Below are 22,937 nucleotides of genomic sequence, written 5' to 3'. Positions count from 1 at the left end.
AATTGTATAAGAATAAAATTTTAACTGCATAAGTATTTCCATGAGTATGCCTGGCACTGAAAGGATTAAAGAACACGAATATTAACGAAATAAAATCTATTTGTTAGCTTCTATTGTAGGGGGATGCAATTGCTTTCAAAATGATATCAGACCATGCTTGAAATTCTGTGTTTTCTTCCACTTAATAAATCAAGAGTTTGAAATGTGCAGTATTGCCGACGAAACCCTAATATATTATATATTTTATGTACACGCGGATTGAATCAGTTACACGGTTCGTGGACCAACATGAAAGCAATGTTTTGTATCCAGGGCTGGATCCCTGGTAACGAGGCTGGCTCCACGCGTTCTATGCACCCTTGTTTTACCCTCGTTTCACCCTCGTCTCACCCTCGTCTAGTCGCGTTCAGCTGTGTATATGCGTTTCCACGTTCCCTTTTATCCATCGGTCGACATCGTCAGGGGCCATAACCTCCCCTAACCTTCGATCATCCTTGAAGCAATCCCAAGTGGAAACGTTCGAAATCTCCAACCCCTCTGATCATTTATTCTGCATTCACGAAGCTTTCAGTATTTGCGAAGGGCTCCCCTCTGTATGTTTAATTTTGCCAGAATTTTTTATTTATTTATATATTCCATCTGCACAGATCAATTACACTTGCCTGTTTTTTTTTTTTTTTTACAAGTTTTTTTAATATAAGAGCACATAATTAATTTCTACCACCTAATCTTTTGGGGGTATATACATGGTCTGTCTAAAAAGAAACCGAACTTTTGCTATTAAAAGAAAAAAAGTACAAGTACGGTTTTTACACACGTTTATTTACTCAAAATAATCTCCCTCTGTGTCAATACAGCGTGTAGAACGCGTAATTAACATTTCGAAGGACCTTTGCAGCTCCTGTTTTGGTAGCCCGTTTAGTACGACGGTTACAGCGGCCTGAATCTCCGAAACGTTGCTATAATGTGTCCCTTTCATTGGAATTTTCAATTTTGGGAAAAGAAAATAATCGCAGGGAGAGAGATCAGGCGAGTAGGGCGAATGATCCAAGGTAACGATGCCAATTCCAATGAAAAGGACTTTTATAGCAACATTTCGGAGATTCAGGCCGCTGTGACCGCCGTACTAAACGGGTTACCGAAACAGGAGCTGCAAAGGTCCTTCGAAATGTTAACTCTTTGCGGCACAGGAATTCAGGTCATAAAATAGACCCATGTTGTACAGAAATTTCATTGCGTTATAAATATATATATAATAAAGTATAACAAAATTGTTATACTTTTATTAATAAAGGTATCACATAATGTAACAAAATAATAACTATTTAATCGAATTTGTTGTTAGAGGGCGGGACTCAAATAGCCCCACCGTGCCACATAGGTTCGTGAATGGTACTAATAGAACTAATTTTTATACAAATTAACTTACCTCTATGATTTTTCACATAAAACCAGGAAAGAAATGATGTTGAAAGTTGCCAACATAAGTGCATACATTCGTAACATTGGATGAATATGTTACCAACTGCTTTACGTAAATAAGACGAAATGTAAACCTGTACACATGCAGCTATTGCAAAATTTCGAGGTGCGATTAAAAATGTCCTACCATGCATTACGGTCCATCAAAAAGGTGGGACACTTTTAATCCCACCGTGCCCCAAAGAGTTAATTACGCGGTCTATACGCTGTATTGACGCAGAGAGAGAGAGAGAGAGAGAGATTATTTTGAGTAAATAAACGTGTGTGTAAAAACCGTACTTGTACTTTTTTCTTTTAATAGCAAAAGTTCGGTTTCTTTTTAGACAGACCGTGTAGTCTGTACTTTCCCATCGCTGTTGGAATACCGTGTATAAAAATTTCCATCCATTGTATCCAATGGGTGGGCCATTTGGCGTTATTACACGATGATATGCTTAACTGGGATCGAGGACATCGAAATACTCGTAAAACTGAATGAGAGTGCGTCGTCTAAAATTAAGTGATAACGTCACGTACGCTCATGTCGGCTGCCCATAGTGACATCATCATCTCGCGAACTTTGCGCACGATTACTCGTGTCTTTCCCTCTTTCGCTGCCACGCCTCTTTCTTTCTCATTTACTTTATTTTTACATTTACCCTGCCTTCCATTTAATCTCGCGCGCATGGTTTTTCCGTTCTATCGTCTCCATCTCGACAAAGTTCACGCTCGGTCCCGTCCCTCGCAAATATCTTCGTGCAAATGCCCGCAAAACCTGCGGCCACGGTAATACCGTCGTTTTACACGGCGTGCAGTATGAATATAACGAACTCGTGAGCTCCTTTTGACGCGTTTCACATTTCTGCACCGCCTGCGGTGCGTAATTACTTCGCGACACGAGGATTCAAACGATGATCGAGCTACATGTGAGAACTGTTGTTTAACTCTAGGAAGACCGACACGAGCCCACGAGCTGTTATGTTGAAGACCTGCGAGATGAGGATCAAACTTATTCCTCTACGATTTTAACCTCTTTAGACCTGGTGTACATTGTAAAAAAAGAAAATAATTAATAGATTTAGCACTGCATTATTCAAACGATCCTTTGTCGCATGTAGTCGCTAATGGTTGCGAACTTGTAATAAACTAATAAGATCTTTAGATATGAGAATAAATGTTATATTGTAAAATTATAACTAGACCGCAGATTTTATGTATTTATGATAGAAATTAATATAATAAACAGATGCTAAACATAACCAAAATGTTTTTAGTGCCATAGTCAATTTTATAGTTGAACTATGGGATCGTTTAGATAGAATAGTTCAGAAGGAATATTCGATATATCGAAAACATTTATTGCGAAATATTACAAAATAAATGAGATAACATTATTTCTGATACAATGAAGAAATTAGTAGTATCCAAGTTTGATAAAAGAAATTTTAACATTATCTAGTTATCTCTATAGTTTTTCTACCATTACTAATGTGATATTCAAAAAAAAAAAACTATTAATAAAATATATTTACTAATGCAGCATAAACATATCGAAACATAAATGATATAATTGATATCAATAGATTCGCACCTTTTATTAGATATTATTAGATATTTTATATAGAATTAGATATTTATTTCTATCAAGGAATTATTCACATACTTCTGACGAGGGTGTACACGCAATAATTTCTACAAATTATTGTGGCAAAAATTGTTTAATTAAATGAATGTGCCATTTCTCATCCACTTAGTAGCAAATAGTACAGATCTCCAAATAAATAAGTACACGTAATAACTTCTATAAATTATTGTGGCAAAAATTGTTTAATTAAATGAATGTGCCATTTCTCATCCACTTAGTAGCAAATAGTACAGATCTCCAAATAAATAAATAATGAAATATCAATCTGAGATTCCAAATCGAATGGTGTATATTGTAGTATTAGTTTCCTTCAAACGTCGTTTCATAGATCCGAACCAACTTTTTATCCTTCTGCGGGCTCAATTCCTGTGTAATCTCAGGCTCTGCGAGCCATCTGTTTCGCTTACTGATGATCTTGATAAGCCTCTCCTCTCGCTCCGTTGTTGGTCCCTTTCGGTCCGGCTGGAAACGGTTCGCCACGCTGCGACTGCCTACTGCTTCACAGTATTCTTGACCATACTCTTAAAAGACCCCACTTCGCTGGTTATTTCTTCCACAGAATATGAGAAATGCCTCGCTAAGCGTACACACTTCACGAAGTATTTTAATAGGAAGTTCTCGAGCATTAACCCTTCAACTGCTGTAACAATATTATTTTAGGTGCTTTTGGATCTTGGACATACGAATTTTTTGACCTCGGTGGGCAATTCTTTAAAATTTCTTACTTCGTTATTTTTTTTTATACATCTGTAAGTAGAAGTATGATGGCTCAAAAGTTCTCGAGCGTTAACCCTTCAACTGCTGCAACAATATTATTTTAGATGCTTTTGTATTTTGAAGTTACGAATTTTTTGGCATAGGTGGGCAATTCTTTAATATTTGTTATTTTATTAGTATTATTTTTGATACATCTGTAAGTAGAAGTATGATGGCTCAAAGTTCTCGAGTGTTAACCCTTCAACTGCTGCAACAATATTATTTTAGATGCTTTTGTATTTTGAAGTTACGAATTTTTTGGCATAGGTGGGCAATTCTTTAATATTTCTTATTTTATTAGTATTATTTTTTATATATCTGTAAGTAGAAGTATGATGGCTCAAAAGTTCTCGAGTGTTAACCCTTCAACTGTTGCAACAATATTATTTTAGATGCTTTTGTATTTTGAAGTTACGAATTTTTTGACATAGGTGGGCAATTCTTTAAAATTTCTTATTTTATTAGTATTATTTTTGATACATCTGTAAGTAGAAGTATGATGGCTCAAAAGTTCTCGAGTGTTAACCCTTCAACTGCTGCAACAATATTATTTTAAATGCTTTTGTATTTTGAAGTTACGAATTTTTTGGCATAGGTGGGCAATTCTTTAATATTTCTTATTTTATTAGTATTATTTTTGATACATTTGTAAGTAGAAGTATGATGGCTCAAAGTTCTCGAGTGTTAACCCTTCAACTGCTGCAACAATATTATTTTAGATGCTTTTGTATTTTGAAGTTACAAATTTTTTGACCTCGGTGGGCAATTCTTTAAAATTTCTTACTTCGTTATTTTTTTTTTTGTATACATCTGTAAGTAGAAGTGTAATTGCTCAGAAGCTCCAATGAAAGTTTGAAGAAGAGTCCGAGTATCATGTCCCTTTGACCGCGAATAATTCATCTTAATCGAGTTGCAAATAATTATTTTAATACCAATTACGCAGCATATTCATCTACATGCACAAAATACGTATAGATGTATAGTTAAGAACATGTGTTTATAATGGCCTTAAACGGCTACTGCAGCAGACCTCAAATGACTCCTCGGCGACGATTCGCCGAAGCTTAAGTGCTTGACGACAGCTAATTCCTTGAAATTTAATGGATGTCTACAGTTTTTGGACGCGCCCATGTGTATTCGATTTATTTGCGGTCTTAAAGTTGCATCTCTTTTAAGTTTCACATCAAAATATCTTTGTTCCTGGTTTGATAATTGTTCTTTCCTTATTTGTTTAATGAAAAAACATATTTGGCTTAAAAATTATTTACCTTTAAAGCAAATTCTTTAGAACGTTAAAGAATTTTACTTTTTATGAAGTTATTCATATTTTTTCGCAATTTTATTTAAAAGTAAGTGTTTTGAAATTAATAAATTACTACCCTTGGTAAATTACAATGCATGTTAAATTTCAGAAAGAATTCTTGTAATGTTTATAATATTTCTTAAAAAAATGATTCTTTAATTTGTTTCTTTCTTGAATCGTCGCAACCGAGATGATTATATCATCCTGAATTACAACTGAAGTATATTTAATATTTTTTAATTTTAATTTCCGTTTGTATGTAGCGTTTATTATGTTACGAAATTAATTATCTTGCATTGAAAAATAAATTTAGAGTACACGTACACAATGTACAGCAAGCCTGAAAAGGTTAATGATTATCGTGAACGATAAGAGTTTGGAGTCTGAAATACAGTTATTATCTTTATAATGGAGGCAATGATTCGTTTCATTCTTTTTAGAAGTGCATCAATTATGTACCGCGATGAAGTTTAAAAGTGGGCCGTGATAGTGTGGGAAACTGCTCTGTTGCAATCTCACGGCTTCCTTCTTTCTCTCGATAATTTCATTAATGTAAATTGGAGAAACTCTATGTTAACTATCTCTAGCAAGTGCGAAAGAAAGAATGAATTTATTAGTGTCATTGTTCCGTAGTCGAAATGGGGCAGTGTACTGTTGTAACTGAAACAATTCAAACAATGTATACTGTGTACATTTTTATGAATGCAAGGTAAATTTACAATAGAATTATTAGACTGTGAATATTTATGCATTTATGACAAATGTAAATATACAAAAGTATACAAGGATATGAACGAATACATAAACATATGAGATATACAAAATAGTACAATTTTTAACCGACTTCGAAAAAGAGGAGGTTACTCAATTCGACATTTTTTTTTTATGACATAGTAACTGAAATAATTGTAAATTTTCATTAAAAAGAAAGAGAGATTTCCAAATAGATAAAATTTATTCGTCCACATTCAAAGGCTTTTAATTCAAACCATTTTTCAATCCTTATTTCAACATGAAAGATCAAGATATTTAAACTGAATTTTTGTACTCTCTCGTGTGTCGAAAACAGACGAATTTCTTGTAGAATCCCATGCGTCAATTGACTTGTCCAACCATATAAATCATATTCTAATTCCAATTAAACATATATTAAGAAATATATTAGATATATAAAAACAAAATAAGGCGGAGATTCATAGTTCGCTTATGTATATCTAAAGTCAGTATTATCAACGGTACAACGCGTGCGAAAGTGCATCGCGTGTGCGCGCGTGCACGGCCACGTGCTCAGCTGATTGTGATTTAAATAGCGCGGTCCGGAAGTCGAGCTCGTAAATTGTAACCGCGTGTATCTCGAAAACGAAACGTTCAATTGGAAAACGGTACAGGACTTTTCGATTTCTCTTCGCGCAAAGAATTCGCGCGTTACGGTTTGTTTCAGCTTTTTGAAACATCCTGTACAGTTTCTCCGTTCTATTTTCGTCCCTCTCCCTATGCAATATTAATAGAAGGCAATAATACGGGAGGGGGAGAACGCCATCGCGCACACATGCACTCAATTTAGTTAGGTTTGTTGAACTTACCTTTTACTGCGTAATTGCGTACAGCCTGATACCGTATTGCCACAAAAGGTTACAAACTTCGCCAGCGGCTACGTCACGATCGATGAACCATTGCAAAGTATACACGCGTAACATCGCATTGGAATGGCCATTCATACGTTCCTGCTTTCACGTATTCGTTTCATCTATCGATACCTCCAATCATTTCGGCTCCCTTAACACTTTACACATGGGCATAGAATGAAATTTAATAATATTCTTCATTTTCATAGCATTAGTATTATATAATATTTACTTTATCTATTAAAATCGGTATCAAATTAATATTTTTATAATATTTCATCATTTCTGTAACGATGAAAGCTTACAGTGAAAGTCTAGATAGCATCAGTTATAGATAAAAAAAACTTGTTCTAGAAAAAGCTGATTAATAGATTATCGATTGGTAAAGTGTTAAGTGTTAGTTTTCCAGTTGCTACTTCCAATTGTGATTCAAATTTTGGAGAACTTTTAAATACATTTTCTAACATTTTTGTTTCAAATAAATCCCTTATCTCACTTAACTTAGTTTAGCTGACCTTGCATAGTGACACTGATTCTCAACATTTTCTGTTATTTTATATTTATTCATCATATACTGAATAGTGCCATGACTTTTTTTTTACTAAGAATAAATGCGGAAAACTGCTCTCCTTTTTGCGTGTTTAAATCGTGAGATATCGTACTCGATATATTTAATTCTTAACAAGATAATATTAAGATTTAATATTTTATTCAAATCTTTTAAATCCTATATACCTTCTAATTTTGAATAAAATTTGATCTTCCCTCGTTTTTCTTTATCTTCTCTGACGTGCATCTGAAATTGATTAGAAAGGTAAACTGTATTTTTGGAGAAAATTTAATTTTTAACGAGGTTCTTATTTCTTACATATGTATATGTATATAAATGTTTATATACACAAACATCTATTTGTGACGAATATAGAGATATTAACCTGATTCTAAACTCAAAAGTACAGTCCACTTCTTTAATAAGAATTCTTATAATTGAAAAACGGCGATAAATAAATAAATGAATAAAACCTCTGTGCACAGTGGGATAAGAGAGAGTTGAGTGAAAGTGACAAAGATGTACACGCGAATAATCAGTTTGTTCTCAATGTATCTTAAACAAGATTTAAATTTTACTTTACCTTTATTTACATTATAAAACACACCAGAATTTGATTTTGCTATCGATGAGAAATCAAAATAATGCAGAATATATTTTGAACGGGTTCTTAATAAGTGTTTTTATTAAACTTTGCTTCGGTAATAACGATAATCATATTTTAACTAATTGAAAAGATTGTTCGTATATAAAATAAATTAATCGAAGGTTGAGGAAATTAGGCTCATACGAATACAAGAATAGTAGGATTCCAGTATGCATTTTCCACCGTATTTGTATCGTTAGAAAAGTAAATGTGGTCTATTCACGGAATTTATTAGTGTTGTTGTTGAAAAATCCAGTTGCAGAGTGAGGGAAGGTCAGACGAAGAAGCTAAAGAGCAGATAAACGCGTTAAGCGTGTGGGACTCTACGTCATCTTGTTGGTAACAAGGAAACTCGATGCGAGTGCGAAAGTACATTATGATCGTACATATAATTAAACGCGTGTGCATCGTTCGCGAAGCGTGGACGAAGCATTGCTACAATAATGGTAATTTGAAGAAAACCTTCCTTATTTCTAAAGATATCAATCTTGCTTGCTTACAGTTTAGATTAATTCACAACGAATAAGTCTTGTAACCAAATAAAGTTTAATTATTGACTTCCAAAGACTTTTTATTGAAAGATGTTTTCATTTACTGGATATGTGAGTATATGGTACAACTATAATTAGTTGAAATAAAGGTTGAAGTTGAATTAAAAGCCCTTGAATACGACTAAATAAAATTTCCTTGGAAATCTTTCTTTCTGTATAATGAAAATTTAAAATTAAACGTCTCTAATTGGCAATTTTATTGACAAAATTATATATTACATGGTCGTTGTCCAAGCTAAACAAAATATATGTTTCATTTACAAACAAACCGTGATAACCGTGAAATCTAGAAACAATGACCTTGAAGAAAAACGATTATTATTATCATCAACTCTGAGTCAAACATTTCCTTCGTCACACGACTTTTATATCACTAAAAGTGACGGACATCATGCATACTTATATTCCAGTGTCAAGTGACTCATTCTCCACAGGAAAGTTTGTGTTTGTGTTTGTGAATCATAGATTATGTTCATCACACTTCGTTGATTTACGTTATTAATAAAAATACTGTGTCGTTGACGAATAAAAACGAGCCAAATCAGATTTGTGTAATTTTTATTTTATTATTTCACGTTAGAAAATAGATGATAGTATATTTATGGGACGACATAATGATTATAAGTTCAATGTATCATGATTCGAGGGTCATCGTAGTAATAATATTTCTTGACCCCTTGCATGGTCACAATAATTCGTCAATTAAAGAGAAAAATTCGAGTGGGCGAAGAGACATGAAGAGGGTGTCCACCAACGTATTAACTTAAAAAAAAAAAAAAAAAAAAAACATTCCAAAGTGTTCGTTCGTTTTTGATTTTAATTTGAACAATTTCTAGGCGTCGATTTAATATACGACATACGTTTAATATACGTTACGTTTAATATATTTCAGCAATATTTATTACAAAGTAAACGTGTCAGAAATTTGTATTAATCAACAATCATCAATTCTAAAATTAAAGAGACGAAAAATATTGAATAGAAAGTTTAAATAATTTTGGAAGAAAAATGGATGTATTGTTCAAAAGATTAATGATTTTTCTTTTTCAATATTGTAGAATATAGTTTCACTATTTGCATCCTGTATATAGTACCACAATATTTAACAGTGAAAACAATGTAATAATTTATAGTTTTGATATTGAGAAGCAAAATTTGAAACGTACATACGATATAAATTACGAAAAAGACACACTGCAGTTTTGTATTGTCAGAGAAATTTTATTAAAATTGTTATAGGTGACGTTAATGTCGATGTCTTGTCCTCTGACGGAGTATCCTGTATGCGCGATCCTTATTTCGAAATAATAGTTGGAAGATTGAAGCATCCACTTGGGTTAGGTCCTTATTTCGTTTTGATGATCAGACGTGAAACTTTCTACATTTATATAAGTGGCTATTTAGGGTGATTTCCAATGATCTGAGTAAATTTCTACATATGTGCAAGTAAATTATGGGAATTTCTTGAAGATGAAAATGGTAGTCCATCTTTAGATATATGTGCCAATCAAATTAATATATTAGAGATACTTACACAAATATTTCAAATGAAATAATCCTTCCTTTTCTTTTTCTTCATTTATTAAAAACAAGCATTTCGACTTTTAAATTGTAGGTTCATTTTGGTATCTATGAACATTTCGATTATAAAAACTTCTATAAAATTTGGATTATGTTAGACATGTACAAGCACTGAATTATGCGTAATTCTCCTTTAATCCTTTGACTGGAAAAGTATTCGTTAAATCAATTTTTAAAAAATATCAGCTTATAGGGGATGATGAAACGAAACTTTTTTATATTTACAGTTTACTTATAAGATGCTTAGTTTCGAAAATAAAAATTGAAAAGTTCGTTGGAAGAATTGAATTTCAGGAAAATGGTCTTCTAAGTTTTCAATTTTTATTTTTGAAACTGAATGTCCTATGAATAAACTGTAAATATAAAAAAGTTCCGTCTTATCGTTCTCTATAAACTGACATTTTTTAAAAATTAAGTCAAAGGGTTAAAGATGAAGATGATAGTCCATCTCTAGCCGTGTGTCCTAATAAAAGTAACATGTTAGAAATACTTGTACAAATATTCGAAATAAAACAATCTTTTCTTTTCTCTAGCTTCAATTATCAAAAACAACCATTACCCCCTTTTAAACATTAACTCGTAGATTGTACGTGAATTTTGGTATTCATAAATATTTTGATTTCAATAACTCTTGCAAAATTGAATGACGTTATTTCTAGAGAATGTTCGTGGTTCGTCGTTCGTCCACAGTGCACACTGATGCAAGGAAAATAAAGATGAGGTGCGATTAGGTATGATGGAATAGGGGGAAGGACCAAATGGGCGTGCGTTACGAGAGCCTAGGAGGTTTCTATCATTGCTTCAAGTACCTCAACTGATTCTCGATTGTGTTTCCCGTGGTAGTTCTCCGTGTGATGGTAAATCCACACAGTCGTCCGTGCTAGCATATATGCCGGAATAAACGACTTATACGGGTGTCGGTACACCACAAAAGAGAGACTAAACCCTCGCCCCTGGCATCCATTGTTGGATGGGAGACAACCACGTAGAAGAACATGGAACTGGCTAACTGTATATGATCCTTCCGAAGGGGACTTTCCGGGATTGATCGTCTTGCGAATCCATTTTGTGGCGGCGACCCTACCGGCGCCACTATCGCAGCCCTCTGATGCTTTTATAGGGTGTAATTGAAAAAAGAATCGTTGCTTCGTTTCCGACAGTTTTCACCCCATTTCCAAATATTATGATAGGCCCCTCTCTGATGAAAGAACGTATTTCTGCGGTCGAAATTTGTGGAGCACAGTTAAATTAATTAATTATTAGCTGTTCGCGACCACTGCGAGTTACATGTTCAACATTTATACAGGGTGTCTACGTATAAGTTCGGACATACGCAGGGTGTCATTTCTACAACACATTTTCAACAAAAAATTACTCTTAGACATATTCTTTGTGGCGCCTTATTCTCGAGAATGTTCATTTTTAATATTTTTTCTGTGATTTCGACTTGACACTCTTTAAATGGCCATAACTCTACCAAATTACAGTCCAAACTTAAAACTAAGTATACCATTCGAAAGAGCGTTAAATTTTCCACCTGTCTGGTGCAAAACCCAAATGTATTATGTAAATTTAACACGTGAAAAAATTAGGTCAAACTTTACATTGTGAAAATTTAACAAAATTTGACTTTTTTTGTATTCGTTTTTCGGTTTCAAAGAGATAGTTGTTTGGTGGGCACTCTTCGGGAAAAACTTCCTCGAAGACTCAGCTTTTGGATGGTATTGTCGAAAAAAATTGTACGATGGTATTTTTGGGAGAAAATTACATTTAAGTGCAGAAAAGCGTTCAAAATGCCCGCCTCCTAAATCAAAACATATCGGTTCTCCTGCGCCGAAAACATCGATTTTTTGCTTTGTGAAATCGATCGTGTTCCAATCTCCATATCATTTATCGGTACACCGAGGTTGATTTTCATTAAATAGTCTCTAAAAACGAAGATTCTATGGATATGTGTTCAAAAATGTAGTTAACGTAGTTTAACATTTGTTCATCAGTTTTGATGAAAACGAAATTGAAACTAACATTTTTGACTATATCGATAGCGTCCAGAAAAATTAGAGTACGGCGAGCATCGTTTGTGTAGGTTGTTTGCCCCTTTAAGAGCACTTTGAAACGAATTAAGGAGAACGTCAGTCAGAGACGCTTTTAACTCTGCTACCGTGGAGAAATTGTTAGCAAGTTTGTTTAAGCTTTGTGTAACGACCTCGTGTCTTCTTGACTTCTATAATGTAGTAGTACAGTGGAAATGAATTTTCATTTTTCAGCAATTTTCTAATCGTGCTTGGACAGTCAATGTTTAATCCCGTATTTATTATAATCATTTTTGGCTTTTGAATAATTTAAGGTTTAATTCTGTATTTATTATAATTTCATTTGACTTCTGAAAGAAATATATAAAAAATATTGCGAAATATTAACAACCAGTAAAAATTAAACTTCCAAATCTATTCACCCCGATATGATAAATAATACCGAATAGTCATCATGAACAGATTCCCTGGTACTCTTGCTTTAAAACGGTAATATTACATACAAACAAAAAATTATTTCCAAATTTCCAAAATACACATATCTTTAACTTTAACTTTTTTACTGTACGGTAGCAAAACAGGATACTAAAAGAAAGAAAGGAGAGAATACAAAATATATGTATTGCACGCTGCTTATGCTACAATGAATGGGCGATATTCAGCAACAGCTGTTTTACAACCTAAACCCTAAATATAAAGGATGTGACCTCAGAGTCACACAGGGTCACAGAGGGTTTGAATTTATTTTGAAGGAGGAAGAACCAATGAATTTTAAGTAACGCGACTTCGAAAGGCCTATGGACAGAAAAATTAGACTCTCTAAACATTTGTTTTATTCATGACGATACGTAACATGCATTTAAATTAATTTTCTGAGTTTATTATAAGTATGTTGCAAATGGCTTCAGATTCTATTTTACCTGTACAAAAAATGGCAAAACGAATTGAGCAAACTACAACAAATAACATTAAAATATTTTAATATATTGTTTGAATCTAACATTTTCTATTTTTATTAAAATTCGACTGATTACAATTGACTAAAATTCAATAAAAGAAATAAAATAAAATTCAAATTCGTATTAAAAATATTGATTTCATAATTAAAAGTATGTCGTAGAATATGCGTACATTTCTACGTTGTACAAAGAACATCTATCTCAATTTTGATATCAAATCTTATTGTTATTAATGTATCGCTGCCATGTCTTTAGATACAACAGTATCAGCAGCATAACGACGAGACATTAACTCGATGAGACATTAACTCGATGAGACGATTAATAGAATCTGATTCCACTCTTGGAACAGGTGGAATAATTAGTCCTCGTTAGGAAACGCAAGATTCTCACTCGACGTTTTAACTCGCTCCACAAATGTCCAATCGGGTTGAGGTCAGGCGAGTGATGCTATCAACGTTCATAGAAGCTAACCATGATTATCGTTAGACCAACTTCGATCAATGTTTCCAACAGGAATGGACAGAATTATATTAACACGATGGTAAATTGAATATATTTGTATATATTTGGTTGATTCATAAATAACTTTCACTGGAGGTAACAAAAAATCATGCTTTCGAGTAAACACCTTCAAGTAGCAATTTTTAATATGCTTGATAAATAGGAACACATGATAATCAACAATGACGATTATATCATTGATTCAGATTTATTATGTAATAATTAGACTGCGAATTTTATCCATTTATGATATAAACTAATATAATGAATAGATGCTAAAAATAAACAAAAGATATGTGCAATTGTGCAAAATGAAATAACAATGTTATTATAATTAATTGTAGAATATATTCAACATGTATTGTGTATATTTTTGACAGGTTTTCTGTATTACTGTACGTTGTAAATGCATAAAATCCACAGTCTAGTAATAATATATTTAGAAAAGAATTGTAATTTAAAAGATAAAAGTTGAATCAACCTACTAATAACGTTTATTAGATTGAACATTCACACAAGTTGTTATTTGTTCAACGTAAAACATATTTTTATTATAAAATAACAGATCACTGGTTATTTATCTTTCCATTTTTAATTGAAATTTTGTATCTTCATTTGCCTAACATTTATTTTGACTCGTTATTATACTGAAAAGTTGACACTAATTGTATTTTATATTCAACACGAGATATTAATGAATTTCGAATATTCGAATGTTTCTTGAATACACCATTCATAATGCCAGCAATTCGTCAAATTTTTTTTTAAGAACTTTCACTTCCTGGACGATTTTCAGTGCCTTTTCTCGCGGGGTACTTCGTCATTATGTTACGAGCAATTGTCCCAATTGACTTTCTGATGAGTAGTAACTTTGCAATTTCGCGATAATGTTTTCCATCTTCCACAAATGTAATACTTGAGTATTCGATTTAGGAGTGACAATGTTTGTCATCTTCCAGCTTTTACCTGGAATTTCTTCTGTTATTTGGTTATTTTGTATTATTGGAGGTTTCATTCGAAGCAAGCCAAAATATTTTTGAGTCAGACGCTTTTCTTTTATCCATTCTAATCAGTTGTTTTCTATTTATTCCTCTGAAGTTCAAGAATCTTCTTTATTTCATCTTCATCTCTTACTTATATTCTCACTTTACATTGGTCGTGACATTATTTGACAAAACTAATTTTTTTTTACTTTTTATTATGGAAAAATAACATTGCACAGTTGACAGTACTTCGTACAATATTTTGTGTTTCCTAATATTATAATCACCGAAGAATATTTCACAACATATATTCTCAATATTGCAATTACATTTCTTTCGTTTTTCAACAAAGTTTAGAAATTATGTAATTTCGTATTATATTGAAATATATATATATAATAGTATACATAAAAGTAATTCGTATAATATTTTGTGTTTCCTAATATTATAATCACCGAAGAATATTTCACAACATATATTCTCAATATTGCAATTACATTTCTTTCGTTTTTCAATGAAGTTTGGAAAGTATTAATAAAAATTATTTATTTTAAGTATTTATTGTATGGATGTATAGAAATGTAATTTCATATTATATTTTAAATATATTTAATCTAAAATAAGTAGTGTATTTGTGGGATCACTGACTCTTTTAATGATTAGTATTCAGTGAAGAAAAATCAAATTTCATGTGCGAAAAATACGAAACCATCTTCCACAAGTTTTGTTTGATTATTTTTACCATGATTTAGAAAGTATAGCGCATCATAATAACTAACAATAAGAAAATGTTCCCACAGATACAGTCAGTTGCTTCGAATGACCAGAAACCGTAACCATGCAAATATCGACCTGTCTCTTGAAAATTGCAGTTTTCTCTTGTTCATTGCAAACAAACGTCTGTTGGAAAACGGAAACAATTTTCACGGAACTTGCATTACGCTGTTGGATATTGTGTGTGATTCGTTCTGATCTACGAAGGGGAACGTGCGTTAGCTTTCTCTGTCGAGCAGAGAATCGCATGAAAAATCACAACTTAAAAATGGAAACTAATAACTAGATTGCTTCTGGGTAACTGTACTATAGTAATCGGTAGACAAACTTGACGGACAAGTTCCATAGACCAGTGTTTTTCAAGTTTTCCCAACCACGACCCACCCGTTACAAGTATATTTTCCATCGCGATCTAAATGGACTCCTAACGAAGTAAAAACAACAGTGTTAACTTAATCTAATGTAAAGGTTTTCCAAAAAGTGTGGTAGATTTTGTTTTTTAATAAAGCACAAATGGTATGCAGTATATTTATTTTTTATTTTATTTTAAATGTACAGTATACATTCAAATACAAGTTACAATATTGTATTTTATTTATGTGGATGTAATTCACATACGTGTAACATATAAAGGGTTTTCCAAAAGGGATTTTAGGATTATGTTTTTTAATAAAACATGTATAATATACAATGTATACATTTTTTTATTTTTTTTTAAGTACACATCATTGCAATTAAAAGTGAAAGACGGTGTTTCAGTGTCCATTACGTTACATTAATAGACGTATTTTATTATTAAAGAAACAAGATCCCACAATCCCTTTGTAAATGTTAATAACGAATACTTTTAATTACAAATTTGTAAAAGAATGTAGTAAAATATTCTGAAGAAAGTCTTTGTCTAACTTAGGCCAAAGTGTCAACTGAAGGAAATAAGTAAACAAATATGATATAGCTCTGAAAACCGTAAGTATTCCCGACTACGTAATTAATTATTTAAAAAAATGATCAGGGATAAATACAAACCGACACTTTCGATTTAACGAATCGTTTAAATAAATAGTTTAAAATAGGTCACACTATGTGTGCATTGCGAGTAGTGATGTCATGCACTCGCGGCTTCCGCATCCGCCGGTTGATAATTATTCGTTGACTGTACTCGTGGCTAGCCATGACGACATTACACGCTTACGATTGAACGTTATCCTTGCATCAACTATCTTCGTATTCTTCTTAACCGCGTGGTATTTATTTATCATAATCGCATGAATTATTCCTCGATACAGGGCAATTATTTAATTATCAATACTCTGTCTTTGGATGCGTCATTCAGATTTGCATACATTAATGTACGTTTAAAAATAAATTTGTAGTACATTATAAATTGTTTTTAAGTATATTATATAAAGGAAAAAATGCTAACTCTGATAATATGTTAGTGTACGAGGATTAACGAGTAATTGAAATTAAATAATCAAATATAATTAAATAAACACGTGTAGATTTTTTTCACATTTCATCGATTTTCAACCGTAATTGATTACAATAGTTGACTGCGCATATTTTGTGCATGCAAGATAAGCAAATAACAATGTGTAAATAATATGCATAATGTTTGCAAGTAATATGTGCAGTGTCTATTTACCTTGTCGAACATTTTTCGAACTTGTAACGTTTCATTACATTTTTAAACGTGTTTTATTCGATTTAGTGTAATTTAGTAAGAAAACGTAGAGTCATAGTTATTATAAATTAAACCGTAATGAAGCAAATATAGTATCAAGGAGCAATGTAACAATAATTTTACAATGAATAACTCATTTACAGTAAACGAATTAATATTCTGATACTTCATAATTTGCATTAAACAACAAATATTCCCTTTTCATTTGGAACAATTAATTGTCAACGTTTATCCGTTAATATTTGATTATTCTGCGAGTCTTCCATGACAAAGAAAAAGCAGTCTTAGATGATAATACTTTGGATGCACACGAAACATCTAATATATTCGTACATGTATCGTACAACTGAAATGTGTATTATGCAAAATAAGAGATACATTTCTAAAACCACCTAATGACGAAACCAATCCGTGTCCTACTTTCTTATCTGTTTGCTACTGTAATATGGATTTCCACGTGTACTTTAATTATTATACAAAAATTATTTCACGAATAATAAATTTGGGAAATTTACAAAAAGTTAGGAAGAAGGTATTGAATATTATAGCCAATTTTCAGTTTAAAAGGACATATAAACAATTATTGACTATATTTGTTAATAAGTGCATTATGTGTAGCTAACTTAGGGGTGTGCTTTCTTTTCATTTTTTGCAAATCTAATTTTATCTATTTTTTAAATTCTTATAACGTAACACTTTATATATTCTATAAATCGTGCTTCGAAAAATATTATCTTAAGAAATTGTAATGTCAAAAATGAATCATTAATGACTATCTTATCCGTTGTTGCGAAATGCGACGAAATCGTTATATGTAGTATTAAATTGATAAAATCAATATTACGTCATTCCCATACTTGCGCCGACTGTGTCGAGCAATTTGAATCGCGATTAACGTTTCCTTTGCGTTCCATAATTTCCTTGTACCTTCTCAAAGAAGCGTTTCTGAAACCTACCCACATTACGTTTCATTATCATTTCATATATATGTTGTTATCATACACGTTTGTCTTTTATATAATTGCAGTTTTATTTTGACAATATCATTTCCATTTTCAATTAAATTGGACTTAAAAATATTCATCATTTTTTGTATATATGGATTCTTAATCCCTTGCACTCCTAAGGCCAGCTAGACTGCTTATTGTTAGATTCTTAGAGGCATGCTACTTCAAATAATAAAATAAATATAATATTTCCAATAAAGTATTTAAATTTCTGTCGATTAGAATTTAAAGTTCGAAGGAAAAGGTTATATAATATATAAAATTGTCGAGATTTTTATTGCTCCAGATGCTTGAAAATGTCCTACTGTCAATAATAAAATATATTTTCATTACGCTATATAAATTCGTGTCGATACAAATTTAAAGTTTAAAAGAGAAAATTATACAATCTTACAAATTGTCGAGATTTTACGACACAGATGTTTAAAGACGTCCTACTGTGAACTATAAAATAAGCATATTTTCAATAAACTATATTAATTCGTGTTAATTGAAATTTAAAGTTCGAATGATGAAATCATATAATTTTACAAATCAAGAAAAAATAATGAAGAGTTGTGTACCAACGTGTAGCCTAACTGCATGGGTTTAAAATTTATATCGTCAAGGGCCTGATGAAGGTATGATACGCCACTGTGTTGCACTTGTCGTGAATCATTTTATGCATAAAAACATGTCGGAGAAGCGAGAGTGAGCGGCTCTCAATAAAGTCAACCCTTCGAGATGCTCGTTCCTCGGTTCTTTTTCCTCCGACCCTTGCCGATGACTTCATTACTCCAACGAGAATAGCCCAGACAGGAAGGGGTATTAGGAAACTTCAAGGGATACGGTGCTTGAATAATTAGCAGCGACCCTTAGGAGGCGAAATTTGATAATTTACTTTAACACATTTGATAACTTAAATAATTAGTTGTGAGAATATTTGCTATCTTTAATGAGTCCATTATTAATCGGTATTTATTAAAGTCTGCAGGTACAGTTATATGAAATGCTTCGTTAAAAGGGATATTATGTATAGAAATTAATTCTGAGCCTCTCTAAGGTATATTTACCATTTATTTATAAAGAATAGGGTAGATGTTCTTGTAAAACCAAACATCAATCTGTGTGTTTTACATAAAACTCTATCTGAAAATACAGAATTAATTTCCACACTTTAAATGTAATTATCGCGTACACTTGTAAACTGTTAAAAGAACATCGATAAGTAACATTTATTCCCTACTGAACGTTGTATACGTATACAGGTATATTGTAGCGACCATAAAGTTGACACTTATTCTTAGACTGTGTATACATATAGTAGAATCATTTTAATTTAACATGAAAATCTCACATAACAGTATCAAATGGCGAATGTGATTGCGGAGCAGAGTTTCAAGATTTGAACCATACTGTTTGGCTGTGCCCGGAATACAATGATCAGCGTGAAGTTTTGTTCCATATGCTCCTCGGTAACGAATATCGTTCTCCGTATTGTATCAGCACATTTTTGAGTGAACCGTATATTAAAGGGTTAAAAATTATTTATAGTTTTCTCAAAGACTGTAATATAAGAATTTAATGTAACTAAATCGTATTTACCACACTTATTGTATGCTGTATAAGCCATTTATGGTTTGAAGCAATAAAATAAATAATATTTCACATAACAGTAATTTAACGTAACAAAATTACAACTTCTTCTTTTTATACTTACATAAATACAGCAAAGACAATAATGTCGCGTTGGCAATGCCTTAATCATGCCAAACCGAAGGTAGGGAGTAATTGTTATCTGAAAATGACAGTTTCTCAAGGTAACATTCGTAAAACTTTATCTTCGTTTGCAATGCATTATTTATGTCTCAATCCTATACTTTGCTCGCTAGAATGCTTTTAGACATTTGGTATGAACAATTTTAACTTGGAAAGAAACAATTATTAGTTATCATCGTGTTTCTAACCTTGACACACTTGATTGAAATATTTTCCACTTATGGTAAACTGACCATTATTCGAACTAAAAATATCGATCTATCCTTTGCTACAATTACACGTGAAATAAATATTAAGTTGTTGCAGACGAAATGTCTGATTTTATAATATAATACAATAAATAAGTATTAGGTTGTTGTATACGAAATATCTAATCTTTCGATCTCACGAAGTTCTCTAGATTTTTCTTACATATTTTTATCGGTAGATAGAACATTACGAACTTTCACTTTGTGAATTGTGTTTGTTCAAAAGACTATGTTTACGTTGATGCGTAGATCATTGGTCGATAGGAGCGTTTGTGAAATGTTTCTATACGAGTTCAAACTTTCACACAATGCTACACAAAACTTGAATGCAGCATTTGATAAAGGTAATTAACGAACAGATAACGCGTCATTGATTTGGCTTTCGTTCTGGCGATATAAGCCTCGATTGTGAAGCTTATCTGGTTGGCGCCAAAAGTGTGTCCAATATGGCGGTGCTTATTTCGATTAATAAACCGTATTTACGACAAAATTATAGAAGTTTAATGTTTCCTGCAAAATCAAACATTTCATAGTCAACGACCTAATAAAAAATATTCTACATTGAATCTATTTTGATAAAAACGTAAATATGTTGAATATTATGAACCCTATGTGTTTGTCTATTTAGTTTCTGTCGTAATGTGCAATCGGTTGTACATCACTGCGAGTGTTTGTGAAAAAGACGTTGGAGAGTTAAAATAAAATTGTTTTTCTTTTCTATGTTTCAGGCTTCAATGGATTTGCCGCCAGATAAAGCAAAGCTTTTGAAGCAGTATGACAACGAGAAGAAATGGGACATCATATGTGACCAAGTAAGTGCACAGTGTGTCTCAATAAGTTTTCACTTTTTGTAATAGAGTTGCAATGAATATATGTAATTGTAAGCACAGTTTTAAAGATCAACTGCCATTTAAATAAACCTAAAGACTAGTTCCTTCGATGATTCATGATTCGTGGGTTTTTTTTTTTTTTTTTTTTTTTTTTTTTTTTTTTTTTTTTTTTTTTTAAGAAGAGATAAGAGTAAAAACTTTTATTCATTACTCGTAGAATAAAAAGATAGAGATAGACAAGTAATAGCACAATTAATAGGTTTTAGTATGTAGACACTGGAATTAAAAAACCTGTAAATAAATATAATCTCCTGATAACCTCTAAATATATATCACCTCTAATAACTATGCCCGTATAGTTAATCACTTTAAATAAATACAATACAATATATACATATATAACTTTTGCGTTATTCCATTCTTTTCATGAGAACTTATTTTATTAGGTTGTCCCAAAAGTTTCTTCCGAAACTTGCACTCAATTATTTTGTGTGGCAGTGTTTATAAAAATAGACAACCTAATTTCTTAGATGTTAATATTGTATAACAGTAATGGAGCAAAATGAATCGTACGCAATTTAATAATGTAACATTAGACATACAATATTGTGTACGTATTACTTAGTAATGAAATGGAATAAACTTTTGGGACAACCTAATAGTCTGGATACTAATCTGTTTTAATTTGTTAATATAATTAATCTATCAGCTGTTTGTAATTACCATCGTATTGAAACTTCATTTGCCTCTTTTCTAATACGAATTAGTATAGATTTTCCTGGAGGACTATTATTTGTTACTACCACTTTAGGATTGTTCTATTGAATTCCGAATGAAAATGTGCCGGGACAACCATACATCAATTTCTTTAGGACGTTGCTCGTAAACGTTCATCGCGAAATTGATGCACCGCTACTGCTATTGTGAGGAATTATAAGAATGACGTAATCGGCCTTTAACTTGACGAACGTATTGTTAATCGGCGCGTTCTGAGATCTTTGCCCGCTTCTGCCCGTTTAATTTCGCATCGGCCAATGAATGCGGGTCCACGACCCATACTTTGTATAGGTTGCTTCAAAATGATTGTCTCTAAAAATAACCTCTGAACTAGTGATCTTTCGAGATAATAGAAAAGGGAAATTCTTTTCGTACAGCAGTTTTATGGAACGAAAAGTATATTTTTGTTTTTATGTTCCGAAGGTTATTTCAATATTGATTTTTTCTTTAACGTGGATTAAAAAGTTGTTACTTAATAATACTTTATAATAACACGTTCTTACCAGAAACTTGCTGCGAATGGTTAGTTTCTGGAAATTTACAGTTCTATATTTATTATATTTTATATTTGAAATCATATTTTTGCTTTTGTATCTCAAAGGTTATTTCACCCTCAGTTCTACTTCAAGGCTATAAATGTAAACTTATATTAATTCCGTAGCAAAAATATAAAATGCAAAGTAACAAAATATTACATGTAAAACCATGGAAATTATAATTCAATCTTATTTCTATGATATTACTTATGAATTTGCTTATAATTTTCAAGTTAGACAATATTTTATTGTAAATCGAAATCCGTCGTTTCCTCAGCGAACGTCGAATAATATCTTATTAATTTTTACATTTTTCTTCGGACAAATAATATAAATTGACTTCTATGAACTTAGTGGACGATTTAATATGAGTTTGCAGTAGAAACTGAACTGTTTTCGCGAATACGTGTAAATGGATACGCGAAACTTGAAATGGCTATTATTGAGAGTGTTTGAGAAAAAAAAGAAATTCACGAAGAAGTGCCGCTTTTTAGCGGCCTATACAAGACCTTCTCAACGCGAGACATTCAGACGTGTTCCGTAATCTCCTGGTAAAAGTCAACCGCCTTTCCTTATTCGTGCAAGGAGCTTTTAAAGCATTTCTATGAAAGAACCGGGACGGTTTTACGCACACATTACGTTGGTTTTTGTATTCCGAATCCACGGAAAAAGAAGCCACAGAGGGCTCCTCTAAAGAGTTCATGAAAGGTTTTTGCGGTTTAGGTG

The 22,937-nt window shown here is 32.0% G+C and overlaps 1 protein-coding gene and 1 long non-coding RNA gene across 4 annotated transcripts in view; one reads left to right on the top strand and one right to left on the bottom strand.

Annotated features, from left to right (window-relative positions):
* LOC128881667 (formin-like protein) overlaps positions 1–22,937 on the top strand; it is a 63,382-nt gene that overhangs the window by 22,676 nt on the left and 17,769 nt on the right. For all 3 annotated transcript variants that reach the window (XM_054132957.1, XM_054132956.1, XM_054132958.1), the window contains exon 2: positions 20,797–20,880. In XM_054132957.1, the coding sequence (XP_053988932.1) occupies positions 20,797–20,880 (84 nt within the window). The remainder of the gene's footprint in view (positions 1–20,796; positions 20,881–22,937) is intronic.
* LOC128881670 (uncharacterized) lies at positions 6,755–11,170 on the bottom strand. Its single transcript, XR_008458140.1, has 3 exons — positions 10,928–11,170; positions 7,526–7,586; positions 6,755–6,948 (listed from the first exon to the last, which is right to left on the bottom strand). It is a non-coding gene; the product is annotated as an uncharacterized LOC128881670 (long non-coding RNA).

Source organism: Hylaeus volcanicus, chromosome 8, assembly GCF_026283585.1.
Source record: "Hylaeus volcanicus isolate JK05 chromosome 8, UHH_iyHylVolc1.0_haploid, whole genome shotgun sequence".
Taxonomy (NCBI): Eukaryota; Metazoa; Arthropoda; class Insecta; order Hymenoptera; family Colletidae; genus Hylaeus; species Hylaeus volcanicus.
The sequence above is the reverse complement of the archived record's forward strand: the minus strand, read 5'-3'. Positions and strand labels throughout refer to the sequence as shown.